This window comes from Plecotus auritus (assembly GCF_963455305.1).
Source record: "Plecotus auritus genome assembly, chromosome: 10".
NCBI lineage: Eukaryota > Metazoa > Chordata > Mammalia > Chiroptera > Vespertilionidae > Plecotus > Plecotus auritus.
The window spans coordinates 4808589-4836503 of NC_137785.1; the positions used below are offsets into that span (position 1 = coordinate 4808589).

The 27915-nt window shown below is 51.2% G+C and overlaps 2 protein-coding genes across 2 annotated transcripts in view; one reads left to right on the forward strand and one right to left on the reverse strand.

The window, feature by feature from the left end:
* Nucleotides 1-670: 670 nt before the first annotated feature.
* Nucleotides 671-2837, reverse strand: LOC308235302 (leukocyte immunoglobulin-like receptor subfamily A member 6; the record flags this gene model as incomplete). The annotated part of the gene is made up of 5 exons (XM_080644063.1): nucleotides 671-993; nucleotides 1246-1542; nucleotides 1758-2060; nucleotides 2206-2490; nucleotides 2657-2837. The coding sequence occupies 5 exons, from the start codon at nucleotides 2835-2837 to the stop codon at nucleotides 671-673; spliced, it is 1389 nt and encodes a 462-aa protein (XP_080500189.1).
* A 620-nt stretch (nucleotides 2838-3457) lies between these two features.
* Nucleotides 3458-27915, forward strand: part of LOC308235303 (leukocyte immunoglobulin-like receptor subfamily A member 6) — a gene marked incomplete at both ends in the record, with an annotated part of 88653 nt that continues 64195 nt past the window's right edge. Inside the window, 7 exons of the mRNA XM_080644064.1 lie at nucleotides 3458-3488; nucleotides 5962-6087; nucleotides 6263-6547; nucleotides 18388-18690; nucleotides 18986-19036; nucleotides 20379-20483; nucleotides 20820-20944. Of these exons, the coding sequence (XP_080500190.1) occupies nucleotides 3458-3488; nucleotides 5962-6087; nucleotides 6263-6547; nucleotides 18388-18690; nucleotides 18986-19036; nucleotides 20379-20483; nucleotides 20820-20944 (1026 nt within the window). The remainder of the gene's footprint in view (nucleotides 3489-5961; nucleotides 6088-6262; nucleotides 6548-18387; nucleotides 18691-18985; nucleotides 19037-20378; nucleotides 20484-20819; nucleotides 20945-27915) is intronic.

Below are 27915 nucleotides of genomic sequence, written 5' to 3' on the forward strand. Positions count from 1 at the left end.
CTGTCCTCACCCTCACTCACCCCTCTGCAGACCTGACGCTATGGCTGGGAAGGAGTAAATCCTCGAGCCCCTGGCCCCCCTGTGGTCCCATGAAATATCTCCCCGAGTCCCAGCTCTCCTAGGACTCAGCCTGTTTGTCCTTGAGATCTCGGGGGACATTTGATCTCCTGAGAGACTCAGAACTGCCCATGGGTTGTTCCATGATGAGGACGCAGGAGGACGCCAGGCCCCCCAGAGACACTCTGCCCAGATATGGGGTCTCTTCTGACTCCTGGGACTCTCTGCCTGGTCTGAACTCAGAGTAGGGCCTCTGAGCTCCCTCAGAACAAAAAATCCCAGTAACTCGTGAGCTGTGGACAGGGGCCCTGTGGATGGGGGCAGGGTCCTTAGAGGGTCCAGCATGAGGACAGAAGGAGGGGAGGATCTGGGGACTCTGGGCCCCTCAAAACTCAGGCTTCTCTCCTACGTCTGTGCTGTGGCCCAGTCGGGGCCCAACTGCTGCCCACCTGGCATCCATCTAGACCCAGGTAAAGGGCAGGGATGTACAAAGGTAGCAGGGTCTCTGAGGGGCAGATCTCCTCTGGGTGACCATCCCTAGGGCCCCTCCCTCTCTTTCAGCCCATAGTTTTTCTGGCGACAGGACCCTGAGCTGACAGCTCAGCAGACAGGGTCAGGGGCCCTCACCTGAGACCAGGAGCTCCAGGGGCTCACTAGGGTGCGACAGCAGGTAGGGGGAGGTGCTCTGTGAGCTGTAGCACCTGTAGGTGCCCCCGTGGGCTGAGGTCACAGGACTCATGGAGAACTCTGCCTGGAACTGCCGAACTCGGTGCTTTGATATCAGATGAAGGGAGGGATCGGCTGCCCCCTCCTTGGACAGAAGGAAAGTGTCCCTCGGGCTCTGTGACTGACACCGCAGGGTCACCGTTCCTTCAGATGCTACTCTGGGGCCTATGTGTACCACCACTGATAGAGATGGTCTGTCAGGCAGGTGTCCTAGAGAGAGGGAGGGAGGGTGAGGGCTGCCTGCCCACCTTGTTCTGACCTTAGAGTCACCAGGCCTCCCTCTGAGGACCCACCTCTCTTTTGTCTCTGTTTCTCTGAGTCTCCCCCTCTCCCCTCCCACCCCCGGCCTCTGTCTGTCTCTCCCTCCCTGGGGCTTGAACTTTCATTCTGGCCTCACCACCTGAGACCCCAGCAGGGCCTGTGCAGAGTATGGGTCCCTGACTGAGCCCACTGGCTCCTCACCTGCCACCAGGATGTCCAGGGGGTCGCTGGGAGCCGACCACTCAGAGGAGAGGTTGTATCCACCGTAGCATCTGTACCGGCCCCCGTGGGAGCTGCTCACAGTGTCCAGGGGAAAGTGGGCCTGAGAGAACCCAGCCTGGGGCTGCAGGACAAGGCTCTGGGGGAGGTCCTGTCCCCCCTCCTTGTGAAGAGCGAATCTGTCATAGCCGACATCAGAGCGACACTGGAGGGTCAGGCTCTGTCCAGAGGTCACGATGGGGCCCTGCTGGCTCAGGAGGGAGGGCTTCCCAGACTCACCTGGGGAGATCAGGCATGAATTCCAGGAGCTGCTCCTCCCATAATCCCCTTCTCCTGGCTTGGCCCCCAGGTCTCACTGTCTCTCTCTGTGTCTCTGATCCATGGACCCCTGTGCTTTCCTCACCCCACCCTCTCCCATAGGGCTCCCCTCACAGCAAAGATGCCAATAATGTGTCTGGTGCCTCAATTCATGATGAGACAATAATGGGACTCACCTGAGACCAGGAGCTCCAGGGGGTCACTGGGGTGTGACCACACATGGGGCCTGTCCCTGTAACAGCCATAGCATCTGAACGTCCACCTGTGGCTGGGGGTCACGGGGCCCACAGGGAACAGGGCCTGGAACTGCCCATTGGGGTGTGGCTGTGAGTCCAGGGTCCAGGAGAGACTGTGATCTCCTTCCTTAGTCAGAATGAACCTGTGAAATCCCTCCCCTGAGCCACACTGGAGGGTCACGTTCCCTCCTGAGATCACAACAGGGCTGGGCAGGGATGAGAGGCTGGGTTTGCTGTAGGATCCTAGAAGAGGAGGAGGCAGCATTTTAGATGGGCTCATACCTCCTTCACATCACCAAGGGCTGGGCTGTGAGAGGGAGACACCTTGAGAGCAGACCCCCTTCCTGAAAGCAGGGCCTGAGGCTGGGACCTCTGGGTGTCCTCTCACCTGTCACCACCAGATGCAGAGGGTCACTGAACTTTGACCAGCCTGTGATTCTGATATAGTAACAGTAGTATCTCCCTGCATCATGCTCTGTCATGCGTGTGATGAAGAACTTGACCTTGTCTCTGGGATTCCACTTAGTCTGTGTTTTCCAAAGCACACGTTTTTGTTGTCTATACATACAGAACTCCTGGGCTTCCAGGCTCCCCTGACACCAGAGGGTCACAGGGCTCCCATAAGGGATCACAGGGCCTGGCTCAGCCCAGATGGTGGCTTTGGAGAGGGTCCCTGGATGGAAATCAGAGGCTACATTACAAAGACATTTCAAACTTCCCATCTCCCTGCTCAGCCCAAGACCCTCTTGGCTTATCACCTCATCCCAGGACCTCTGTGCTCCTTCCTGAGCCCCAGGGATGAAGTGACAGGTGGGACATGAAGCCTGGGAAAGACTCACCTGCTTGCACGTGGATGATCTGGCCCAGACTCAGCCCTGGAAGAGAGTCCCTGTGAGAGATTTGCACCCGGATGTCTGAGCTGATTCCCTTCCCATCGGGCCCTGTCCACTCGAGCTGCCTGAGCCTGAGGTTTCTCATGAACAAGAGGATGCAGCTGCCCCTCCTGCTCCCCTTCCCCATGTCCACAACTGACCAAGACAGAGAAGAGCAGAGAGGATGGATGCCATGGCGTCTGCTCTGAGGCTCCTGCTCTGCAGATGGAGGAGGCCTGGGCCTGAAGGACAGAGACGCACAGGATGTGGTGGGTCAAGAGCTGCTGCCGTCCTTCCGGGCCCTCAGAGCTGTGAACCCACAGCAAGCAGACCACCCCGCCCAGGGCCTGCGTCAGGGTTTTTCCATGATGAGGCCACTGGAGACTCTCAGCCCAGATCTGGGGTCACTTCAGATTCCCAGGACCCTTTGCCTGGTCGAAAGTCCTGCTCAGAGAGGCCAGGACCCAGGTTCTCATCCTGAGTCCACCCTCAACAGGCTGGCTCTACCTGCAGCTCACTGCCTGTGTCCTCAGCCTCCTGCAAAGGAAATTCTCTTTCTGCCTTTGACTCGTCCATAAACCAGTACTTACTGCTCACCTACCACCTGCCGAGTACTTGTACCAAGAACAGAAATACATCCGTGATCCAGGAGATTTATTTCTTGTATTTTGAGAACTCTAATTAGTAGACTTGGGCATTCTAAGGCTAATGTTGTAATTCATTGTTGACAAAGGAGAAATTAAAAAAATATGATAACAACTGGGGACCATGTCTAGACTGTGTTTGAAGGATCGGCTGTGTGAGTAGGTGGAGACCTAAGAGGTGGAGTGATAACATTTTAGAGAGGAAAGAATGTTCTAGAGCCCCTGGACACATACAGATGGTCTGAAAGGGAGGAAGAGAGAGGGAGGCGGTGGCTGGTCATGGGTGTGGTGATCACCACACAAGGGCATGGTGTGATATCTTTAACAGAAAAGGAATATATAAGAAGCAAACTATTTGGTCAGATTGTCTTATAAAATCCTATGTGCTACGTATTACAAATAAACTAGAGAAGTGCAATATTTGTAAATAAAATATCAACAGTAATCTATACTAATAAAAGGGTAATATGCTAATTAGACTGGATGTCTTTCATACATCCTTCCAGATATCCTTCTGGACAAAGCCACAGCGTCGGGGGTCGAGGCAGAGGCCAGCAGGGAAGAGCAGTTAGGGGTGATCACGCAGGCAGGCAGGTGAGCGATTAGGGCCCAGTGGTCCTGGAATTTGAGAGGGATATCTGACTGCTGGTAAACTGGCAGTAGGACATCCCCTGAGGGGTCCTGTATTGGAGAGGGTGCAGGCCGGGCTGAAGGACTCCCTCCTCCCCACCCCATGCACAAATTTCGTGCACTGGGCCTCTAGTTAAATTATAATATTGTGTGTAAAGCACTGTTCCATAAGCGGCTTATATGGATTTGCCATGTACCCCTTGCCTACCCTTGGTCAGTCACAAACACATGTAGAGAAGGGAAACCAGAAGTCTCAGTGTTCCTTCTAGGCCAAGCTGGGGGCATGGGAAGGGATTTGTGAGGTCCACATGGCCCTAAAAGTTAGACATGGGAAAGAATGGGAGGATTAAATGGCCCATTGTATGTGAGTGTGTGTGAGAGTGAGTGTGAATGTATTTGAGAGTGTGATTGTGTGTGAATGTGTGTATGTGTGAGTGTGTATGTCTGTGTTTGTTAAGTGTGTGTATGAGTGTAATTGTGTATGAGTGTGCATGGATGAGTATTATTGAGTGTGTATATGTGTGTGAGTGTGTGTATGTCTGTGTATTTGTGGCTGTGTGAGTGTGTATGTATGTGTTTGTGAGTGTGTTATTGTGTGTCCGTGCATGTGTGCATGTGAGTGTGAGTTTGTGTTTAGTGAGTGTGAGTGTGTATTGTGAGTGTGTGTTTGTGAGTGTGTGTATGTGTTTAGTGAGTGTGTGTGTTGTGAGTGTGTGTTTGGGAGTGTGTGTGTGTGCTCATTGGGTAACTGCACTTGTCTGATTGGATGGAAACGGAGGTGAGAGCTGAGGCTGGAGGGTCCCATCTGGATGATCATGAACAGCCTTCAGTTCAGAAAGAAGAGTCTGGATTTACCCTAAATTCAGTGAGAACATGGAAGGATTTTGAGCAGAAAATGGACAGATTCTGAAATGAGGTTAGATGCCTATGTGGAGGGTGGACTGGAGAGGGGAGTGAGGGTGTGGAGCTCAGAGCTCAGGAAGGAGGTAGACGTGATGGCTGCTTTGGGGGGTGTGAAGGTGACCTCCCTCCCTGCCTTGGTGACTGGGGGCACCAAGGGGCCCTCAGGACAGTGAGCCCAGGGGGTGGGGAGAGAGGACCCTGGGGCTGTGCAAGATGCATCTGCTCCCACAGGAAGCTCAGCACCTCCTCCTGGCCCTGGGACACAGGTCCTACGTCTCACACAGGTTCCACCTGACTTTCTGTCTCTGTGAGCAGCGGGATCTCTCCATGTCCTGGGGGACAATCATCTGAGTCATTTCTGCCCCTTCAGGGCACCTTTGAGGCCGGGTGTCACTCCCCTCTTTAAAATGTGGAGACTCTTCAGGGTTCAGTCAAGAATGATGTTCCCGAGAGTCTTGCTCAAAGTCAGTAACACACACAGACATACATTAAATATCAGTTGTGGTGCTACCATCTGAGTGGTTGAAAGACACTTGAGCAGGCCACTTCCTCCCTTGACTTCTCAGCAATACCAATGCCCTTCCCACAAAGATGGTGAGAATTCTCCTTGACTGAGATACAGAGGAAACGAAACCAGCCATTCAATGCAGATGGAGATGGTGGCGGTTTGAGAGATTGAAAAGTGGAGACGCCTCGCCAAAGGAGCAGAAGGAAGACTCCAGATCAGTCAGACCCGCAGACAGATGAGACTCTGAGGAACAGGTGAGACCTCAGATACTGCTGAGCTGCCTCCTGAGAGCCTGGACTCCCCCTGGAGTCCTCATTCTGGGAAGATGCAGAGCCAGGCCCAGGGCGGGGCCGTCCCCTGGCTGTGGGTCCACAGCTGTGAAAACCCAGAAGGGCAGCAGCAGCCCCTGACTGACCACGTCCTGTGTGTCTTGGTCCTATAGGTGCAGGCATCCTCCATCTGCAGAGCAGGAGCCCTCAGAGCCGTGATGTCCATCCTCTCTGCTCTTCTCTGCCTCGGTCACTTGTGGAGAGCGGCAGCAGGAGGGGATGGGCAGGAAATTCCCCCTTGTTCTTGTGGAACCTCAGGCTCAGGCAGCTCGAGTGGACGGGGCCCTGATTGGAAGAAAATCAGCTCAGACATCCAGGTGGAAAACTCTGACCGGAACTCTCTTCCAGGGCTGAGTCTGGACCAAGGGACCCGTGTGCAGGCAGGTGAGTCCTCCCCAGGCTCCATGTCCCTCCTCTTATGTCATCTGCTGGGGCTCAGGAGGGAGCACAGAGGTCCTGGGATGAGATGATACAACGAGAGTATTTAGGGCTGATCTGGGAGATGAGGTGGGGTGTCGGGGGGAAGGTCTTTGTAATGCAGCGTCTGGTTTCCTTCCAGGGACCCTCTCCAAACCCACCCTCTGGGCTGAGCCAGGCTCTGTGATCCCGTATGGGAGCCCTGTGACCCTCTGGTGTCAGGGAACCCTGGATGCCAAAATGTTCTATCTGTATAAGGAAAGAAAACGTTTGGTTTGGGACATGCAGACCCCATGGGAGCCCACGAACAGGGCCAAGTTGTCCATCAAACGGATGAACCAGGATTCTGCAGGGATATTCTACTGTTACTATCACAGCCCCACTGGCTGGTCAGAGCCCAGCGACTTCCTGGAGCTGGTGGTGACAGGTGAGAGGCCCTCAGTGGTCCCAGCCTCAGGTCCTGCCCTCAGGAAGGGGGTCTGCTCTCAGGGAGCCTCCCTCTCACAGCCCAGCCCTGGGGGACATGAGGGAGGTGTGAGCCCCATTTAACACACTGCCTCCTCCTCTCCTAGGAGCCTACAGCAAACCCAACCTCTCAGCCCTGCCCAGCCCTGTCGTGACTGGAGGGAATATGACCCTCCAGTGTGGCTCAGGGCAGCGATTTGATGGGTTCATTCTGACTAAGGAAGGAGATCACAGGCTCGCCTGGTCCCTGGACTCACAGCCACAGCCCAGTGGGCAGGTCCAAGCCCTGTTTCCTGTGGGCCCCATGACCTCCATTCAGAGGTGGACGTTCAGATGCTATGGCTGTTACAAGAAGGTGCCCCAGGTGTGGTCACACCCCAGTGACACCCTGGAGCTCCTGGTCTTAGGTGAGAAATTCCCATCCCTATCACATCCATGTTTTGAGAGACCAGACAGGTTACTGGTATCTTTGCTCAGAGGGGAGCTCCCTGTGTGAGGGTGGGGTAAGGCAAGATTCAGGGCTTCTTGATCAGAGACACTGAGTGTGAGAGACACAGTGACACCTATGGGCCAGGCCAGGAGAAGGGGTTTATGGGAGGAGCAGCCCCCGAATCTGGGAAGCCCTCCCTCCTGACCCAGCAGGGCCCCATCGTGGCCCCTGAGCCTGACCCTCCAGTGTCACTCTGATGTCGGCTATGACAGATTCGCTCTGCACAAGGAGGGGGGATGGGACCTCCCCCAGAGCCTTGTCCTGCAGCCCCAGGCTGGGCTCTCTCAGGCCCACTTCCCCCTGGACACTGTGAGCAGCTCCCACTAGGGCCGGTACAGATGCTATGGTGGATACAACCTCTCTTCCACGTGGTTGGCCCCTATTGACCCCCTGGACATCTGTATGGTTGTTGAGGATCTAGTGGCTTCAGTAAGACACACAAACTCTGCACAGGCTGGGCTTGTGGGGCGGGGGGGTCTCTGCTGGTGATGGCCAGGACAAGGAGTGTGGGTTCTCCACGGAAGAAGACAGCATGAGCCATGGAATGGGAGCAAGAGGAATAGACTCAGGGAAAACAGAGACAGACAGAGAGGAGGGTCCTCAGAGAGAGGCCTGGTGACTCTCAGGTCAGAAGGACGTGGGCAGGCAGCCCTCACCCTCCTGCCTCTCTCTAGGACAGCTGCCTGACAGACCCCTCCTTATCAATGCAACCAGGCACCTTAGGAGAGAACGTGGCCCTTCTGTCAGTCGTAGAGATCGAGGGACACTTTCCTTCTGTCCAAGGAGGGGGCAGCCAATCCCATGCTTTTAGATCAGAGTTTTCAGCTCGCCAGTACCAGGCAGAGTTCTCCATGAGTCCTGTGACCTCAGCCCATGGTGGGGAGGGGACCTACAGGTGCCACAGCTCACACAGCACCTCCCCTACCTGCTGTCACTCCCCAGTGAGCCCCCTGGAGCTCCTGGTCTCAGGTGAGGGGTCCTTGACCCACTTCTTTTCTTTGTTAGAAAATACATTTTTATTGATTTCAGAGAGGAAGGAAGAGGGAGAGAGAGATAGAAACATCTACGATGAGAGAGAATCATGGATCGGCTGCCTCCTGCAAGTCTCCTACTGGGGATCGAGACCACAACCCGGGCATGTGCATGTGCCCTTGACTGGAATCGAACCTGGGACCTTTCAGTTCGCAGGCCAGTGCTCTATCCACTGAACCAAACCGGCTAGGGCTTGACCCACTCCTTTCTATGCTCAGTCAGCTCAGGGCCCTGTAATGAGACCCTGGGGGCTCCACCAAACCATAGGTTCCAGACCCCCTAACTCTAACGCTCATCCATGGATTCCTGCTCCCCAGGTTTGGAATAAGTGGGATCTCTCAGCCGTGGGGGAAATAAGATGTTGGCGGTCTTGCATTTCAGACAAAACACTGAAAAGAGCACTCAGTTTCTGTATTGAGACAACTTTTTCTTTTTTTGGTTTACATCTTAATTTTTCTCTCTCCTTTATATTGTTGACTATATTACAGATATTCCCTTATTTTCTCCCTTTTTGGATCCCTCCACTCAACACCCACCCTACCTCAGGCCTTTGCCATGCTATTGTCTGTGTCCGTGGGTTATGCATATATGTTCTTTGGTTAATCTCTTCCCGTCCCTCCCTCCCTCACCTCCCCCGGCCCCCACTGAGATCTATCAGTCTGTTCCATGTATCCATACCTCTGGACCTATTGTGTTTGTCAGTTTATTTTGTTCATTAGATTCCACAGATAAGTGAGATCATGTGATATTTGTCTTCTCCAACTTGCCTATTTTGCTTACCATAATACTCTCCAGGTCCCTCCACGCTGTCTTAAAGGGTAAGTGATCCTTCTCTTTTACTGCTGCCTAGTATTCCACGCTGTACATGTACCACAGCTTTTTTATCCACTCATCAAGTGATGGGCCCTTGGGCTCTTTTCAGATCTCAACTATTGTAAATACCGCTCCTATGAACACAGGGGTGCGTACATCCTTTCTGATTGGTGTTTCAAGATTCTTAGGATATATTCCTGGAAGTGAGATAGCTGGGTCAAATGGCAGTTCCGTATTTGATTTTTTGAGGAAACTCCATACTGTGTTCCATAGTGGCTGCTCCCCTCTGCGTTTCCACCAGCCATGTACTAAGTTCCTCTTTCTCCACAACCTTGCCAACACTTGTCACTTGTGGACTTACTGATGGTAGCAATTCTGGTAGGTGTGAGTTGATACCTCATTGTCGTTGAGCATTTTTTTTTATGTTTATTGGCCATCTATATGTCTACTCAGGTCCTGGGCCCATTTTTAAAATTGGATTTTTTTGGGCTGCCTGCCTGGTGTTGAGTTGTATGAATTCTTTGTATAGTTTGGAAATTAACTCCTTATTAGATATATCATTGGCAGCAGGTTCCCTTTTCATGTTGTTGATGGTTTAGTTTGCTGTGCAGAAGCTTTTTAATTTGATGTAGTCCCATTTGTTTGTTGTTTCCATTGTCCCCTTGCCCTTGGCGATGTATCAGTGAAAATCCTGCTAGGTGAGATGCCTGAGATTCTACTGTCTATGTTTTCTTCTACAGTTTTTATGATTTCATGACTTACGTTTAAGTCTTTCATCGATTTTGAGTTTATTCTTGTGTATGGTGTAAGTTGGTTTAGTTTCGTTTTTTGTTTTTGTTTTGCACGTACCTGGCCAATTTTCCCAACACCATTTATGAAGAGACTATCTTTGATGCTCTTACCTCCTTTGTCAAATATTAATTGACCAAAATGATGGGAGTTAATTTATCAAGATTACTGTTGCTATTCAGGGTCTTACTTGGTGCCATGTAATTTTTTGAACATTCATTCTAGATTTGTAAAATATGCTATTGGTATTTTAATAGGAATTGCATTGAATCTGTAGACTGCTTTGGGTAGTATGGACATTTTAATGATGTTAATTCTACCAATCCATGAACGTGGTATATGCATCCACTTTTTGGTATCTTCCTCTATTTCTTTTTTCAATGTCCTATAGTTTTCTGAGCACAGGTCTTTTAGTTCCTTGGTTAAATCTATTCCCAGGTATCTTATTTTTTTGTAGCAATGGTGAATGGGATTGCTTTCTTTTAAATTTCTCTTTTTGAGAGTTCATTATCTCTATATATAAAAGCCAAAGTAACCATTATGACTGAAAGACTGGAACAACCGGTTGACCAGTCGCTATGACATGCGCTGACCACCAGGGAACAGACGCTCAACTCAGGAGCTGCCCCCTGGTGGTCAGTGTGCTCCCACAGCCAACCTCCCTCAGCCCCTCCCCCCAGCCAGCCGGCCCCCTTTGGCACCTGGTGCTAAACCATTCCTAGAGACCTGCTTCTGGTCAGGGTTTCATACGTAGCAGAGCAGCTCCCTTGCTGTGATCTATTGAAAGTCAGCCCTCTACTCAAGGGTTTGTCTTGCTCCCATCCTCTCCCTTCCCCGGGGACCGCCCGCCTGTCATGGTGGTGGTGTGGCAGTGAGGGAAGGAGGAGGGGGGGAGGCGGGGAACCGTGAGGTGGCAGGGCACCGAGGGCAGCGTTGGCGTCAGGTGTCCATTCCTTTCACACCCAGCCTGGCTACCATCACCTCCTCTCCTGACCCCGCTGGGGCCTTTGGGCCTGGGCTGGGATGGGGGTCTGGGGGTGTTTGGCAGTGGACGTGGCCCCTTTCCCAGGGGCACCAAGGCCCAGTTCCCTCCTTGGGGCTGGTGGCCAACCTCTCATGGCCCTCCCCCCCACACAGGCCAGCCAACCTCCCGCAGCCCCTCCTGCCCCCCCCCATGCATGAATTCCTGCACCAGGCCTCTAGTTAGTATATAAAAATGTTATCAATTTCTGGATATTAATTTTGGATCCTGCTACTTTTCCAAATTTATTTATGAAATCTAGCAGGTTTGTGTTTTTTTTTTTTTTTGATGGCATCTTTAGGACTTTCTATGTACAATACCATGTCATCTGTGAATAATGAGAGTTTTACTTCCTCTTTTCCAATTTGGATGCCGTTTATTTCTTCTTGTCTGACAGCTGTGGCTAGCTAGGACTTCCAGTTTTATGTTGAATAAGAGTAGTGAAAGTGGACATCCCTATCATTTTCTTGATCTTAAGGGAAATGCTTTTAGATTTTGCCCATTGAGTATGATGTTGGATGAAGATTTGTCATATATGGCCTGTATTATATAGAGGTATGATCCCCCTATTCTCACTTTACTAAGAGTTTTTATCATCAATGGGTGCTAGATTTTGTTGAATTATTTTTCTGAATCTATTCATATGAGCATATGATTTTTATCCTTCATGTTGTTTATGTGGTGTATCACATTTATTGATTTGTGAATATTGAACCATCCTTGCATCTCCAGAAACAGTGCTACTTGGTCATGGTGTATGATCTTTTAAATTTATTTCTGGATCTGATTTGCTAATATTTTGTTGAAGATTTTAGCACCTATGCTCATCAGGGATATTGGCCTGTAATTTTCTTTCTTTGTAGTGTTTTTTATCTGGTTTTGAAATTAGGATAATGCTGAACTCATAAAAAGAGCTTGGAAGTCTCACTTCCTCTTGAATATTTTGGAATAGTTTCAGGAGGATAGGTGTTAATTCTTCTTTGAGTATTTGATAAAACTCACCTGTGAATTCTGTCATTATTTCTTTAAACAAGTTCTCTGTTCATTTTCTTCTTCTTGTATCCCTGTGATGTGAATGTTGTTTCATTTGACATTTCCCCAAAGTTCTCTTAAACTACCCTTTCTATTTTGCTGCTCTAATTAGGTGTTTTTTTCCGACCTTGACATCTAAATCACTGTTCGAACTTCTTCCTCATTCATTCAGTGTATTCTTGATATCAGATGTGTTTTTCCTCATTTCATACTGGTTCTTATTCTTGGTTTCTATTTCTTCCTTCATGCCATTGTAGTTCCCACTAAGTTCCTTGTAATTTTCATTAAGTTCCTTGAGCATCCTTATAACCATTACTTTGCACTCTATATCTGATAAATTGCTTGCCTCCATTTTATTTAGCTCCCTTTTTCCTGTAGATTGCCCCCTTTTCTTTAATTTGTGGGTTGTTTCTTAGTCTCTCCTACTTTATCTGTCTGTTTGTGTTTGATTCTATGTATTAGAGAGATCTGCTGTGACTCCCTGACTGTCTGGGGTAGCCTTATGCCGTAGGTATCCCATGGTACCCAGTGGCAGTCTCCTTGATCTCTGAGCTGTATGTTCTAGAAATGTGCCATGTGTGTATTATGTGGTCCCTCCTATTATAATTGGGTCTTGTTTGCTGTTGGCCCATTGGTGTGTGGGATCAACCCTCAGGGAGGCTCACCATGAGGCTCAACTCCAACCACATGGTGCAAATATTTGTGCAGGTGCTGACAGACAAAACAAGAAAAACAAAGCAAAACTAAAAAACCCTTCACCAATAACAACACAAATAAAGAGTAAGAAAATAAATATAAAACTTGCAGAGCCCCTGATTCTAATCCCTCACCCATGGATTCTCGTTCCTCAGGTTTTGAATAAGTGGGATCTCTTAGCCATAGGGAAATAATATTATGGGGTCTTACATTTCAGACAAAACACTGAACAATAGCACTTAATTTCTCTATTGAAACCACTTTTCTTATTAATACTGAGCTATGGTGGGCAGCCAAACTCTACTGCAAAGAGGCTCAGTGCAGGTTCCAAATTCACAGATCAAGGCAGGCTAATAATAATCCAATGAGGAGACCAGGCAACCTGGCAGTGTAGAGAAAGGGCTCAATAAGGGACTGTGTAAAACTTAGGACCTGAAAATTGGGGCCTCTGAGAGCACAGAACCTTGAAGGAAGGTTCACGTCTCCCCAAGTCCTCACACCCTCATTTCATAATTTTCAGGAGCAGTTGACACCATCAGCCCACCACAAAATAGGTGAAACCCAAAACCACTGATGGGAGAAGCTCTCACTTATGGGGCTGGGGGCAGGGGGGCGGGTAGACAGTCATGTCCTGTGAAGGAGAGGTGGGTGTTTTGTGTGGACATTCAGGGTCCTGGGATTTCTCGGGTCTGCTCTGACATCTGTGAACACTTTGTCCACAATTCCTACTTCCCACCCCGAAGACTACACAGTGCAAAATCTCATCCGGATGGGCGTGGCTGGCTTGATCCTCGTGGTCCTTGGGGTTCTGCTATTTCAGGCTCGAAATGACACCAGAAGGACCCTCGATGCAGCCAGGATGTGAACACAGAGGAGACAATGCACCATTCAGAGTCGGGGAGCCCTGGAGCCCATCTGATGATCCCAGGGGGTGCTGAAAGAGACTATGGACCACAGTTGGGGAAACTGTCCCATGAGAACGTTCAGGGGAGAAGACGTGGTAGGCGAGGTTTGGGTGCAGGAGAACATGGGCCATGTCCCTGTAGAGGACGCCTCCTCCATCCGCCCGGGGTGCTCTCCCTCCCTCCCTGACCTCGCTGACTCTACTCCACTGCCATTCTGTTCTCATCTGTGACATGAGGGTCCATCCCACATGGCTGGTTTGGATTCACATCTATTCACCCCTTTATGCCGGGTCACATCCATCCCAACAAAATAAGATATCTTCATAACCTTGGAATTTTTAAACCATAAAGAACAAAGCACAGGTACCTGTACATTGTGGGTGAATGTTAAAATAATGCAGCTCACTGACAGAAAGGGGACACAAAGGATCAGGGGTTGTGTGATTCCATTTATGCAAAATGTCCAGGAGAAGGAAACCCATAGAACCAGAAATCTGATTGGTTTTTCAGAAAATGAAACCCAATTTCCAGCCAGTGTGGTTCAATGGTTGAGCATTGACCTATGAACCAGGAGGTCATGGTTTGATTCCTGGTCAAGGCGCATGCCTGGGTTGTGGGTTTCATCCCCAGTGTGGGAATTGCAGGAGACGCCCGATCAAAGATTCTCTCTCATCATTGATGCTTCTATCTCTCTCTCCCTCTCCCTTCCTTTTTGAAATCAATAAAAATATATATTTATAAAAATAAGAAAGAAAATGACACCAGATTGAGGCCCTTCATGTCTCACATGATCCTCATAACAACCCTCAGAAGTGAGGTTTCAAAATTTTGCCCAACACGCAAAGAGGGAGAGGAGAAGAGACTGGCTCAAAGTAGACTCTCAATAAATCTGTCCCCAGGTCTTAGGTTACAACCTGAGAAATGTCTCCAACACACTCTTCTACCCAAAGCATGGAGATGGAATAAACAGCATTAGACAAAGAGGTACCGTCTGGGGACAAGAGGCGGTGAGGAGGCAGAAAGGACTCCGAAGGTTTGATCGAGAGCAGAAGCTCTGCTCACAGAGACAAGGAAGTCAGAGAGGAAGTGATAGGGAGAAGCAGCTGCACACACCCAGGCCTGGAGGGCGGTGCTGGTTGTCTCTGTGGGTGAGCTGACAGTGTTGTAACATCCCCCAGGCCCCCTGTTCCTCTTGGGGTCAGCAACCTTGGCACAGCCCCGTTGGCTACTGCAGGCGGCCAAGGCGGAGAGAGGACAAGCCCTCCATTCTCCCCTCTCTCCCCCTCACACACTGGACCAATCCCACCATTCTGGTTCCCGGTTCTCCTTTCTGTGACCCAGTTCTCCCCACAGACAAGCTCAGGTGAAGACCCAGGACAGCTCGTTGGTGTGACCGCATCATCCTCCCTCTGGTCTCCAGACCCTGACTGTGGGCTCAGGTGTGTCATTCTCATGACCCCAAACGTCTCTGTCACTGGCCATCTTCTGCACAAAGCCTGTCCACAGGTCCCCCCTGGCTCCAGCCACATCCAGGGATCTCCACCCGGCAGTCCATGCTGCTGACGATCTGGCTGAGCTACACTCTCCAGTCCCAGTGAGGCCAATGCCTCCTCCAACCAAACACATCCCAGTGAACCTCCTCCCCTCCCCCCACACAACCCGGGTGAGGACCACATCGTGCCTCCTCACGGGGGCCCCCTGAGCCCATCTGAACAGAGCCGCTTCCTCTCCAAACCTCCTAGACCTGAAACAAATGTTTATTTCAAAAATGTATCCCTTACATTGTGGAAATAAAGCAACAGACTTGGCAATAATCAATATGTGAACCCAAACAGAAGTGAATGTTTTAGGTTAAATGATAATGTAACTATTACACAGCAAACCTATAAAATGAAAAAATGAAAAACCATGTGTGCTTGTGAGTGTGTGTGAGTGTATATGTGTGTATGTTGAGTGTGTGTATGAATGTGCATGTGTGTGTGTTCATGGGCAGCTATATCCATCTGTCTGAGGGAAGCAGAGGTGAGAGCTGAGGTGGGAGGGTCACATCTGATGACAATGAACAGCCTTGAGTTCAGAAGGAAGAGTCTGGACTCACCCTGAAGACAGTGAGGACCATGGAAGGGTTTTAGGCATAAACAGCTTCTGAAAGCGAGTGGCAAGGGCCGATGTGGAGTGTGAACTGGAGAGGGGAGTGAGGGTGTGGAGCTCAGAGCTCAGGAAGGAGGTGGACATGATGGCTGCCTTGGGGGATGTGAAGGTGACCTCCCTCCCTGCCTTGGTGACAGGGGCACCAAGGGGCCTTCAGGACAGTGAGCCCAGGGGTGGGGAGGAAGGAGCCTGGGGCTGTGCAAGATACATCTGCTCCCACAGGGCAGCTCAGCACCTCCTCCTGGCCCCGGGATGCAGGTCCTACTTCTCACACAGGTTCCACCTGACTTTCTGTCTCTGTGAGCAGCGGGATCTCTCCATGTTCTGGGGGCCAATCATCTGAGTCATTTCTGCCCCATCAGGGCACCTTTGAGGCCGGTTGTCTCTGCCCTCTTTAAAATATGAAGACTCTTCAGGGTTCAGTCAAGAATGACATTCATGGGAGTCCTGTTCCAAGGCAGTAAGACACACACAGACACAGTAAATACCAGTTGTGGCGCTACCAGCTGAGTGGTTGGAGGACACTTGAGCAGGCCACTTCCTCCCTTGACGTCTCAGCAATAACAACGCCTCCCCCACAAAGATGGTGAGAATTCTTCTCGACTGAGATACGGAGGAAACAAACCCAGCCATTCAATGCAGATGGAGATGGTGGTGGTTTGAGAAATTGAAAAGCAGAGATGCCTCATCCAAAGGAGCAGAAGGAAGACTCCAGGTCAGACCCCGTGTGTGGAGTCACCTGGATTGTAACAGACCCTTGCCATGCAGTGGGGAGGTCGTGGTCTTTCCATAGCATGGCACTGGGCCAGTGGGCGAGTCTCTAGGACACGGTGAACATCTTACCTGCCTCACAGCATTTGCAATAAAGCAATGCCAGTTGGGCGACAGGTCAAAACAAGAAAAATCAATCCATTACTATTTCTTTCACCAAACTATCTTATTACCTTGTAGGAGAGATTTCTTTTTCTTCAAGTGGACCCAAGAACACGAACGTAGGGGGAAGTGGACACAGTGGAATCACTAACATGAAGAACTTCTCTTCCCCATAGACACCAGCGAGACAGGGAAGAGGATAATTTCGATGCCAAAATGAGACCCCGGACCGGCACTCAGATCACTTAAGAAATGTTACAGATCTGTAATGTGCAGCAGAGAGCAATAGAAAAGCAAACAAACACCTTTATCAAGCAACTGACACTGACATGCCAATGCGCAGTGACAGTATGTAAAGGTGATGAGCTGGCCCTGGCTGGTGTTCTCAGTGGTTAGAGCATCAGCCTGACCACCGAAGGGTCACAGGTTTGCTTCCCGGTCAAGGGCATGTGCCTTGGTTGCAGGTTTGCTCCTCAACCCTCGTGTGGGATGCACCCAATTGATGTCTCTCGGACATCGATGTTTCTCTCTCTCTTCTCTCTGTCTCTCTCCCTTTCACTGTCTGGAAAAAAAATATCCTGGGGTGAGGATTAAAAGAAAAAGAAAAATTTTAAAAAAGTGCGGAGCTTTATAAATCATTGAGGAAATAAATGTGCATCAAACCACAGGGTGTACCAATACCTACACCGAATAATGAACATTAAAAAGGCAGGAAACATGAAGGGTTGGCAGGGATGGGAACCTACCAGGACCCTTGAACCAGGGAAAGTGGAGGAAATGCTGAGGCCACTGGGAAACTGCTCAGCAGAATCTTTCATAAATGAACTCCCTCAAGAGCTGTGGTCAGGTGTCCCATTGGGCTGTTCAGAGACAGACACGCAGGGGCCGAGTCAGGATCAGATCCTGGGTCCTGCCCTCTCTGAGCAGGAGTCAGACCAGCAGACACATGAGACCCTGAAGATTAGGTGAGACCTCAGATACTGCTGACCAGCCCCCTGAAACCTGGACTCCCCATGAGCCCTCATTCTGGGGAGATGCAGTGCCAGGCCCAGGGCGGGGCCCTCCCCGGGCTGTGGGTCCCCAGCTGTGAAAACCCAGAAGGCGTCAGCAGCTCCTGACCCACCACATCCTGTGTGTGTCTGCCCTTCAGGCCCAGGCCTCCTCCATCTGCAGAGCAGGAGCCCTCAGAGCAGATGCCATGACGTCCATCCTCTCTGCTCTTCTCTGCCTCGGTCAGTTGTGGACACGGGGAGCAGGAATAGGAGAGGCGGCTGCCTGTCTTACTCTCTAGGATAAGGCAGCTCTAGTAGACGGGACCTGATGGGAAGGGAATCAGCTCAGACGTCTGGGTGCAAATCTCTCACAGAGACTCTCTTCCAGGGCTGAGTCTGGACCAGAGGACCCACGTGAAAGCAGGTGAGTCCTCCCCAGGTTCCATGTCCCTCCTCTTCCTTCACCCCTGGGGCTCAGGAGGGAGCACAGAGGTGCTGGGATGAGGTGATAAAATGAGAAGACTTGGGGCTGAGCTGGGGGATGAGGGTGGGGAAGGTCTTTGTAATGCAGCCTCTGGTTTCCTTTTAGGGACCTTCCCCAAACCCACCATCTGGGCTGAGCCAGGCCCTGTGATCCCTTTTGGGAGCCCCGTGACCATCTGGTGTCGGGGGACCCTGAAGGCTGAGGAGTACCGTCTGTATGCACATGGCAGTCCTTGGTACTTGGTCAGACAGAAATCGCAGGAACCTGGAGACAGGGCCCAGTTCCTCATTACAGGAAAGTATGCAGAGAGATATACCTGTAACTACCTCAGCCCCACAAACTGGTCAGAGCACAGTGACCCCCTGGAGCTGATGGTGACAGGTGAGAAGACACCCAGGGTCCCAGCCTCAGGCTCTGCCCTCAGGAAGGGGGTCTGCTCTCAGGGTGTCTCCCTCTCACAGCCCTGCCATGGGGATGTGAGGAAGGTGTGAGCCCATTTAACATGCTGCCCCCTCCTCTCCTAGGATTCTACAACAAACCCAGGCTCTCAGCCCTGCCCAGCCCTGTTGTGACCTCAGGAGGGAACGTGACCCTCCAGTGTGGCTCAGAGCAGGGATTTGACAGGTTCCTTCTGACTGAGGAAGGAGATCACAGGCTCTCCTGGGCCCTGGAATCACAGCGACAGCCCAGTGGGCAGTCCCAGGCCCTGTTCCCTGTGGGCCCCGTGATCCCTGGCCACAGGTGGACGTTCAGATGCTATGGCTATTTTGGGAGGAATCCCCAAGAGTGGTCTGACCCTAGTGACCCCCTGGATCTGCTGGTCTCAGGTAAGGGGCCCCTGATTCCAGCCTCTCTGAGCACAGGCAGCTGCGGGTCCCGCCCCAGGAGACATCTGAGCTTGGGTGAGAGTGGGGGGTCTGAGTGTTGGTCACCCAGCAGAGCTCTGCCCTCAGAGACGCTCTCACCTTTGCTGAATCCTCCCCATTAACTGGGTTGGGAAGATGTTAAGTGGGCAGCGGGAGTGTCTTTGGGGGTCACAGAACAGATGGAGGAGAAGCAACTGAGTGATTTGGAGACTCCAGAGTGAGCCCCAGCCTCACCCCTTTCCATCCTCATTTCCAGGACCCTCTGGAGGCCCCAGCCCCCCACCCACAAGGCCCACCTCCACAGCTGGTGAGTCCCGGGAAGCTCTGGGCTGAGGGGCAGCGTGAGGACAGCACAGGGAACCCCCGCCCCCAGCAAGTCCTGAGAGTCTGTCAGGGGATCGAATGACCCAGGTCCTCAAGGATGGGTGTGTGTCAGGGGGGCTGGGCATCCCAGGGTCTGAGGCTAGTAATGGTGGGGTGGTCTTGGCAAAGGAAGGGGGGTGCCGGCTGGAGGAGGGGGGGTTGAGCTCTAGTGGGGAGAAGGCAGCACCTACCCCTCCTACCCCATCCTCATCCCAGGAGGCTCTGAGTCCGGCCCACAGAGGGATAAGTGAGGGGCTCTGTGGGGAGGTGGTGGATTCCTCCATGGGACAGGGGCTGAACCTTGGGTTTTAAGGGGTTCAGGCCCCTCTGGATTTGCTGACTTGGACACCCCTTCCCCTCTCTGGGCTTCAGTGTCTCCAAGTGTAAAAGGAAAGAACCTTTGTCCAGAGCTTAGATTTCCTGTCAGTTCTGGCCTTGACCTCCTGGGAGAGGGCCTCACAGGGAAGCCCCCGGGACGTGATGTTATGGGGCCTGACCCCTCTGTCTCAGGGACGGTGACACTGTACAGGGAGGGACAGGCAGGACAAGGGTCTGGGCACCCAGTCCTCCCCCTCAGCTCAGGCTCAGCTCAGAGGAGGGAACAGGGTGGATCAGCCCTGGCTCAGCTCCTGGCTCTGCTGCTCCTGCTGTGGGGCTGGGCGGTCCCTTCTCTCCTCTGACTGTGGGGCTCCTGGCTGCTCATCCCTGGTCCCATCCTGCTCACAGGCTGCTGGGAGATGAGGTGACATGAGGGCCTCACAGAGCTCAGGAAGGCAGAGCCCCCAGCCCAGCCCGACCTTCCCAAGGAGGCGTGAGGGCCTGCAGGGTGGAGAGGGATCCGGGAGAGACTCAGAGTCCACCCCTCACCCTGCCCCTCCTGTCCCTGCTGTGCTGGGGGCGGGTAATGAGGAAGGACCCTCAGCTCCAGATGAGACGTGGACAGGCCCCTGCAGAGGAGGAGCCCAGAGCACGAAGCTGGTGTCCCCCTGGGGGGCAGCGTGAGGACAGCACAGGGAACCCACAGTCCTGGTTCCAGTGCCAGCCCTGCCCCTTCCAGGCTGGGTGACCTGGGGCACGTGGTTAACCTCTCTGAGCCTCAGTGAAGTGGGTATTGGGATCAGCAATCCCTGGTGCAAGACTGCTGTGAGGTGAGAGGAGATGAGTGACAGACCCCACTGTGTGCCTCACACACAGTAGGTGCTCATTCAATGGCATCACTTGCTCCTACATGACCTCCTGAGGGGATGAGGACTCCCCAGGACCTTTCATGCCTGATTCCTTTCCAGGAGACGTCCCCAAACCCTCCATCTGGGCTGACCCAGGCCCCATCGTCACCAACGGGAACCCCGTGACCATCTGGTGTCAGGGGTCTCTGCAGGCTAGTGCCTACGGTCTGTATAAAGATAGGGGCTCTGAGCCCTGGGAAACAAGGATCCCACAGAACTCCAGCAACAAGGCCCCTTTCCTCATTGGAGCCATGACCCCATCCCACCCAGGGCTGTACCAGTGTGCATATTACACCACTGGGGACATACTCTCAGAGCGGAGTGACCCCCTGCTCCTGGTGGTGACAGGAAAGGGAGACACCGGGTCCCCACCCCACTGTGGGCTCCAGGTCACAGGCAGAGGGAGTAAAGTGTGGTCTCAGGGGACCTCACCCCTCACAGAACACACCTGGGGCAGGAGGGTGATGGTCCCTTTAACACAGACCCTTTCTCCTCCCTCAGGAGTGTATGGTGCACCCTCCCTCTCAGCCCAGCCAGGCCCCGTGGTGGCCTCAGGAGGGAACGTGTCCCTCTCCTGCAGCTCTAACCTCACATCGGGCCCTTTCCATCTGCTGAAGGAGGAGAGAGTGAGAAAAGTGGTAAAAGGAGATAAACCATTTCCCCTACCCCCCGCCAGGGGGACTGAGAGGAGCTGAGAGGACGTCACAGAAAGGGTCTCTGGAGAAGGACAAGGTCCCTCAGCTCAGGATCAAGGGCACGAGGGGAGGCTGGCTCTCTACAAATCACAACCTTCCTCTCCCCAGGAATGTACAGGAAACCCTCCCTCTCAGCCCAGCCGGGACCCTCAGTGCCCAGGGGAGTGACCGTGACCCTGCAGTGTGGGTCTGAGATCTGGTTGGACACCTTCCACCTGCACAGGGAGGGGTCGCTGGACCCTCCCCAGCACCTCAGTCTGCAGGACACGTCTGCACCCTCTCAGGCCAACTTCACCCTCAGTCCTCTGAGCTCAGGCCACCAGGGGACCTACAGGTGCTATGGCTCTAACAGCACCTCCCCCTACCTGCTGTCCCAGCCCAGTGACCCCCTGGAGCTGGTGGTCTCAGGAGAGGAGCCCTGACCCTGTCCTTTCTGTGCTCAGTCAGCTCAGGACCCTGTCCCTAGCAGTGTGGGTGACAGTAATAAACAAGGAGGGGGAGGAGGTTCCACAGTACAGGGTCCAGCCCATGAGAGAGTAGAGACAGACAGGACCTCCCACTCCTGAACCTCATTTCTGAACCTCAGCAGAGATGAAGGGGAGGGAGGGCAGAGTGAGATGTGAGTGAAATGAGCAGGAATGTGATTAGACTGAGCAGAGAACACAGACCCCCTCCCCCCCACTCACCTCCTGATGTCTTCATCTCAGAATCTGGGTCCCTGGGTGCCAGCCCCCACTGGACATTGCCCTGTAGAGAGAAGCATCTTGCCTGTGGGCACCACACTGCACGGCCCCCTGTGCTCACCTGGAGGCCTCCAGGCCCTTAGTGCTCACCTGAGAATGAGGAGGGACCCTGCCGGCCTCCTGGGGACCTGGGGCCTCCTGCCCAGACTCTGTGCCTTCACCTCTGCTCAGGGTTTCTGTGCACACGGGTCTATTATGGCTCCTTTTAGAGAACCTTCAGGCCATACTTCAGTCTATAAGCTCACAATTTAGCTTACATTACATGGAGTCCGGATCAAAAGATCAACACTCTATTCCTATTGTCATTGGCAGTAGCTTAAATTCAGACCTTTATTATGAAGAACAACTTCTTGTTTATATAAAGTCTTCTTATCACGCACGTTTTAAATTGAGCTTTATGAAGGAACTTCAGAAGCATGTGACAGCTATTTTTATAATTGCGTAAATGCACAGCCCACGTAGAGAATTGCACAACTAATATTGTAATTTGTGAGTAAGCGGTTTGATTCCTGTAGATTTCCTAAATGGTAGTAAGTGCACACACGAAAGCTATTGTTTGGACATACTTATATCATGACCTGTTAGCCTCCCAAAGACTCTCTCCCTGTCGACTGTTTTTCAGTTGATCCCTCCAACATGCTGAGAAAATTATAATAGCCACCAGGCCAAGGGAATGTGACTTTTTTTTATTCCCGATGGCATATCTCTTTTTCTCACTCCACGTTCCATAGGATGGAATGATGGGGTAAAATGGGCCAGAGTTTCCCCTCCGGAAAACAGATTAATTCACACCTAAAGTTAGGTCAAGGCAAACCCATGAAGAATTCTACATTTTATGTCCAAGGCACTATTGGCCTCTTTGTTCCAATCCGTTTTGTTTCATAGGGTTTCTTAGAAATGCTCTTTTTCTGACAGATACAGATCTGCCAACATTACCTTTTCTCGGTGACTTATAACCACAGGAGACACATTACAATGGCTTCCTGGTAGCCACCATTTGGCTATGAACCCGACAGAATAATGTTCATCATCCACGTGCATTTTCTGAATTGTGGGAGTTGGGACTTTAGAATCATTGCATGGATCTTTGTGATGAGGAGAGGTCCATAATTTATGTTTATATTCTTGGTATTTATCTCAAAATGGGGTAACAGATGGCCATAATTTCCTACAATTGGTGCTCACTCAATATTGCAATTAGGGGGATTTTCTCTGTTATGTAAAGTTTGAACCAGAACGGAAGACGTCCTTGGTTATAAACTTTGTTGTCTTTTGAAATAAAATAATCACATGATTAGCATCCACATACCCGTATTTTTCATCTGGTAAATATATCTACCACTGTAGGTATTCATTATTGTATGATAAATGAGTTAATAAAACAATCAATAGAGGAACAACTTCAGGTGAGGATGAAAATAGCAGACCCCAGAGAGGAGGGGCCTGGGTGGGGTGGGGTGAAGGGGACCAGCTCAGATTTTCACCCCTTCATGCTCCTGAGATTCAGGAGGCCCTGACACCAACCCCTCCTCCATGGACCCTGGGTCCCTAGGTGTTGAGAACGGGGCATCTCTCAGCTGTAGTGGAATAAGCTCATGGGGTCTTGATCCTCAGACTGAACACAGAACACACAGCTCTTAGTTATTTCTGAATTGAGACCATTTCTTCTCTCATCCTCAGTTCTTGGGCACAGCTAACTCTGATCAAGGTGACTCAGAGCAGGTTGCTGAGTTCAGACATCACAGGGACGCTGATGTCAAGGGGAGGTGGGAGCCCAGGTTGAACATCAAAATCTTGGAGATTTGGGTGTTCCCTGACCTCTGAGACTTCTTTACCCACAATTCTTATTTTTCCATCCCCAAGACTACACAGTGGAGAATCTTATCCGGATGGGTGCGGCTGGCTTGGTCCTGGTGCTCCTCACAGTGCTACTATTTCAGGCTCGAAATGACACCAGAAGGACCCTCGATGTGGCCACGATGTGAACACAGAGGGAACAATGCACCGTTCAGAGCAGGGGAGCCTTGGAGCCCATCTGAGGACCCCAGGAGGTGCTGAAAGAGAATATGGACCGCTGTTGGGGAAACTGTCTGCTGAGGATGTGCAGGGGAGAAGACGTGTTAGGTGAGGTTTGGGTGCAGGACAACATGGGCTATGTCCCTGTAAAGAATGCCTCCTCCATCCACCTGAGGTGCTCTCCCTCCCTCCCTGTCCTCGCTCACTCTCCTGCACTGCACTTCTGTTCTCACACTGTGACATGAGGGTCTGCCCCACATGGCTGGTTTGGATTCACATCTAAACACCCCTTCATGCTGGGCCACATCCATCTCAACAAAATGAGGGATCGTCACAACCCTGGGTTTTTTTAAACCATAAAGAACAAAGGATGGGTACCTGGTACATTGTGGGCGAACGTCATAATAATGCAGCTCAGTGACAGAAAGCGGACACAAAAGATCAGGGGTTGTGTGATTCCATTTATGTGAAATGTCCAGGACAAGGAAACCCATAGAAACCGAAATCGGATTGGTTTGTCTGGGGTTGACCAGGAGGGCAGATGGGAGATGGACTGTTTGGTGTGTTTTTTCCAGGGGTTAGTTATAAAAACTTCTTGAAACTAGATAGACGTTGTCATTGAGACATTGTGTATTTACTGCATTCTAGTGAATTTCATTTTGTAAAAGGCTCAATTGTATGTTACGTGACTGTTGCTTCAATAAAAAGAAATGCAAGTGAAACACGCATGGTTCCCTACAGCTCCCTCATACCTTGGAGGTTGCCCCACTGGTGTCTGTGGAGTTTTATGAAAACAGGACTCCCACCAGGTCAGAGGTGCCCTAAGAGCCTTAGTGCTTACGGACCAACCCACTGATGAAATTTCCACCTTCACTCCAGACTTGGGCTGAGTCTAGGATCCAGGATGAGACCCACCATCCCTGCATCCTTTTGTCTGCGCTCATCTGCCATTCAACCAAGGATGCACTACAGCTTCCGATTTACCTTGTAGGCTTGGGGGATACACATGCGACTTCCACACAGCCCTTCCCAGCACACGTCTCTCATACACGTGCCTTCATCAGGTCAGAAAATGACACCAGATTTCCGGCCGGTGTGACTCAGTGGTGGAGTGTCGACCTGCGAACCAGGAGGTCATGATTCTATTCTCGGTCAAGGTACATGCCAGGGTTGTGGGCTCCATCCATAGTGTGGGATGTGCTGGAGGCAGCTGATCCATGATTCTCTCTCATCATTGATGTTTCTATCTCTTTCTCTCCCTCTCCCCTCCTCTCTGAAATCAATAAAAAAATATTTAAAAAAAGAAAGAAAATGACACCAGATTGAGGCCCTTCATGTCTCAGGCACTGCTGTTCCTCATAACAACCCTTAGAAGTGAGGTTTCACAATTTTGCCCAACAGGCAAAGAGGGAGAGGAGAAGAGACTGGATCAAAATAGATGCTCAATAACCGTGTCCCCAGGTCTTAGAATACAACCTGGGAATTGTCTCCCACATACTATTCTACCCAAAGCATGCAGATGGAATAAACAGCATTAGACAAAGAGGTACAGTCTGGGGGACAAGAGGCGGTGAGGAGGCAGAAAGGACTCTGAAGGATTGATGGAGAGGGATGGAGAGCAGGGGCTCTGCTCACAAAACAAGGAAGTCAGAGAGAGGAAGTGATAGGAAGAAGCGGCAGCACACACCCAGGCCCGGAGGGCAGTGCTGGTTGCCTCTGTGGGTGACTGACAGTGTTGTAACATCCCCCAGGCCCCCTGTTCCTCTTGGGGTCAGCAACCTTGGCACAGCCCCATTGGCTCCTGCAGGTGGCCAAGGCGGAGAGAGGACAAGCCCTCCGTGCTCCCCTCCCTCCCCCTCACACACTGGACCAATCCCACCTTTCGGGCTCCGGTTTCTCCTTTCTGTGACCCAGTTCTCCCCACAGACAAGCTCAGGTGAAGACCCAGGACAGCTTGCTGGTGTGACCCCACCAGCCTCCTTCTGTTCTCCTTCAGACACTCACTGTGGGATCAGGTGTGTCATTCTCATGGCCCCAAACGTACCTGTCACCGACCATCCCCTGCACAAAGCTTGTCCATGGGGCTCCCCTGACTCCAGCCACATCCAGGGATCTCCACTCGGCAGTCCATGCTGCTGACAATCAGGCTGAGCTACACACTCCAGCCCCAGTGAGGCCAACACCTCCTCCAACCAAACTATCCCAGCCAACCTCCTCTCCTCTCCCCCCCCCCCGCACCACACAATCTAGGTGAGGACCACATTGTGCTCCCTCACGGGGCCCCTGAGCCCATCTGAACAGAGCCACTTCCTCTCCAAACCTCCTAGACCTGAAACAACATGGTGTGGTTGACAGTGCTGTCTCCCCTGGACACTCTGCTGCAGTGAGAAGTGTCCCCACCTGTGGACACCCCTCTGCAAGGCCCTGTGCTCACCTGAGACTCAGGGGACCAGGCAAAGTTTGTGAAGAATTAGGGGGTTCCTGCCCAGACTGTGTGAAACTCATGACTGCTCTCTGCATTTTAAATCTTGCTTGTTGAGAGTATTATGTATGTCCCTCTTTTTCTCCTCATTGGCCCCCTCCACCTAGTTCCTGCCTCAACACAGGCCTTCACCACACTGTTGTCTGTGACCATGGGCATGGCATATCCCATATCATAAAGAGCTAATATGCAAATGGTTATCACACCCTCTTGTCCTTGCGCTGGGACCGGGGGACCTGAGGCCGGGCTGGGGACCCTGAGGTCATGCCTCCCACCTAGTGGGGCTTGATGGGGACCTGAGGCTGTGCGGCCCCCTCCCCACCGCCTGGCTGGGCTTGACGGGGGACCCTTGATGGGGGTGGGACCGGCCTACTGGTCGTGAAGGTCCTCCCTCAGTTGTGAGGGGTCCCAGACCAACATCAGAACCCCCAGCCCAGGGTTACAGTGCTGGGAAGTGAAGTTCCCATAACTTTTGGTTGTAAAACCCTGCGATGATTGTGGTTGAGCGAGGCAGAGGGTTTCTGGAGTCCCGGGTGTTCCTCTTAAAGGGCCTGTGAACACATTTACTTGGACTCTCTTTTAACCACCACACATGGGTATGGGACCAGCCGGGTCAGGGTTTCACACTATTTTGAGGTGCACGTGGGTGGGAGGGGACTTGATTATGGGTCCCACGGTGAGCTCCAGATTCTGACAGGAGGGAGAATTTCATATACATTTTACTAATTTTCTTTCATCTCTGATACTTCTATTATAGAGAAAGGGCAAATAGCAATATTAAAATATTTCCTCTAATTAATGCCCTTTTAATGTGCACTAATTTTGTGCACTGGGCCACTAGTATGGATATAAGTTCTTTGGTTAATCTCTTCCAGCCCCCTCCTCCCTTCCTCTGAGATTCATCAGTCTGTGCCATGTTTCCAATGCTCTGGTTCTATTTTATCCATCACTTTATTTTGTTCATTAGATTTCACATATAAGTGAGATAATTAATTTTTTTCTCCCTCTAACTTATTTTGCTTATCATGATAATTTCCAACATATTTTTGTACACATCTATTAATTGCTTTTGATTTGACAACCTTTAAGTAATAGTTAACTGCACATATAAATTTAAGTTGCAAACATCCAGGAATTATAAAGGTAATTCTACTCTTATTGTAATTGGGGTTACATTAAACTTAGACATTTATTATGTTAAATAACATTTTATTAATATGAAATGTCTTAGAATAGGTGCTTCATGTAATTTTTCCATTCAGAAGCATTTAGCAATTTTATTAATAAAATTGTTCCTACTCTTAGCTCAACAACTGTTCAAGGTCTACATCTATGCATGTCTGTATACCTGAGACCAACCCATGGATCCTGGGTCCCCAGCTGTTGCATAAATATAAGCTCTTATCCCCAGATGGGTTAGCTTCCATGGTTCAGAATCTCACAATGAGCAGAAGGATTAAAACAACACACTATTGTCTATAATGAGAGACCCTATGTCTACCCAGTCCTGAATTCTCCAGGCAAAGACAATCTGTGCTCCAAAGTGATTCAGAAAAGAATCCATGAAAGCAGCCAGGACCCTCTCTCCAGCAGAGAAAGGATTTGTGGAAGGACTGGTAGCAGTTAGGTCATGAGAAAGGGGAGAGTTATGGGGACTCTGG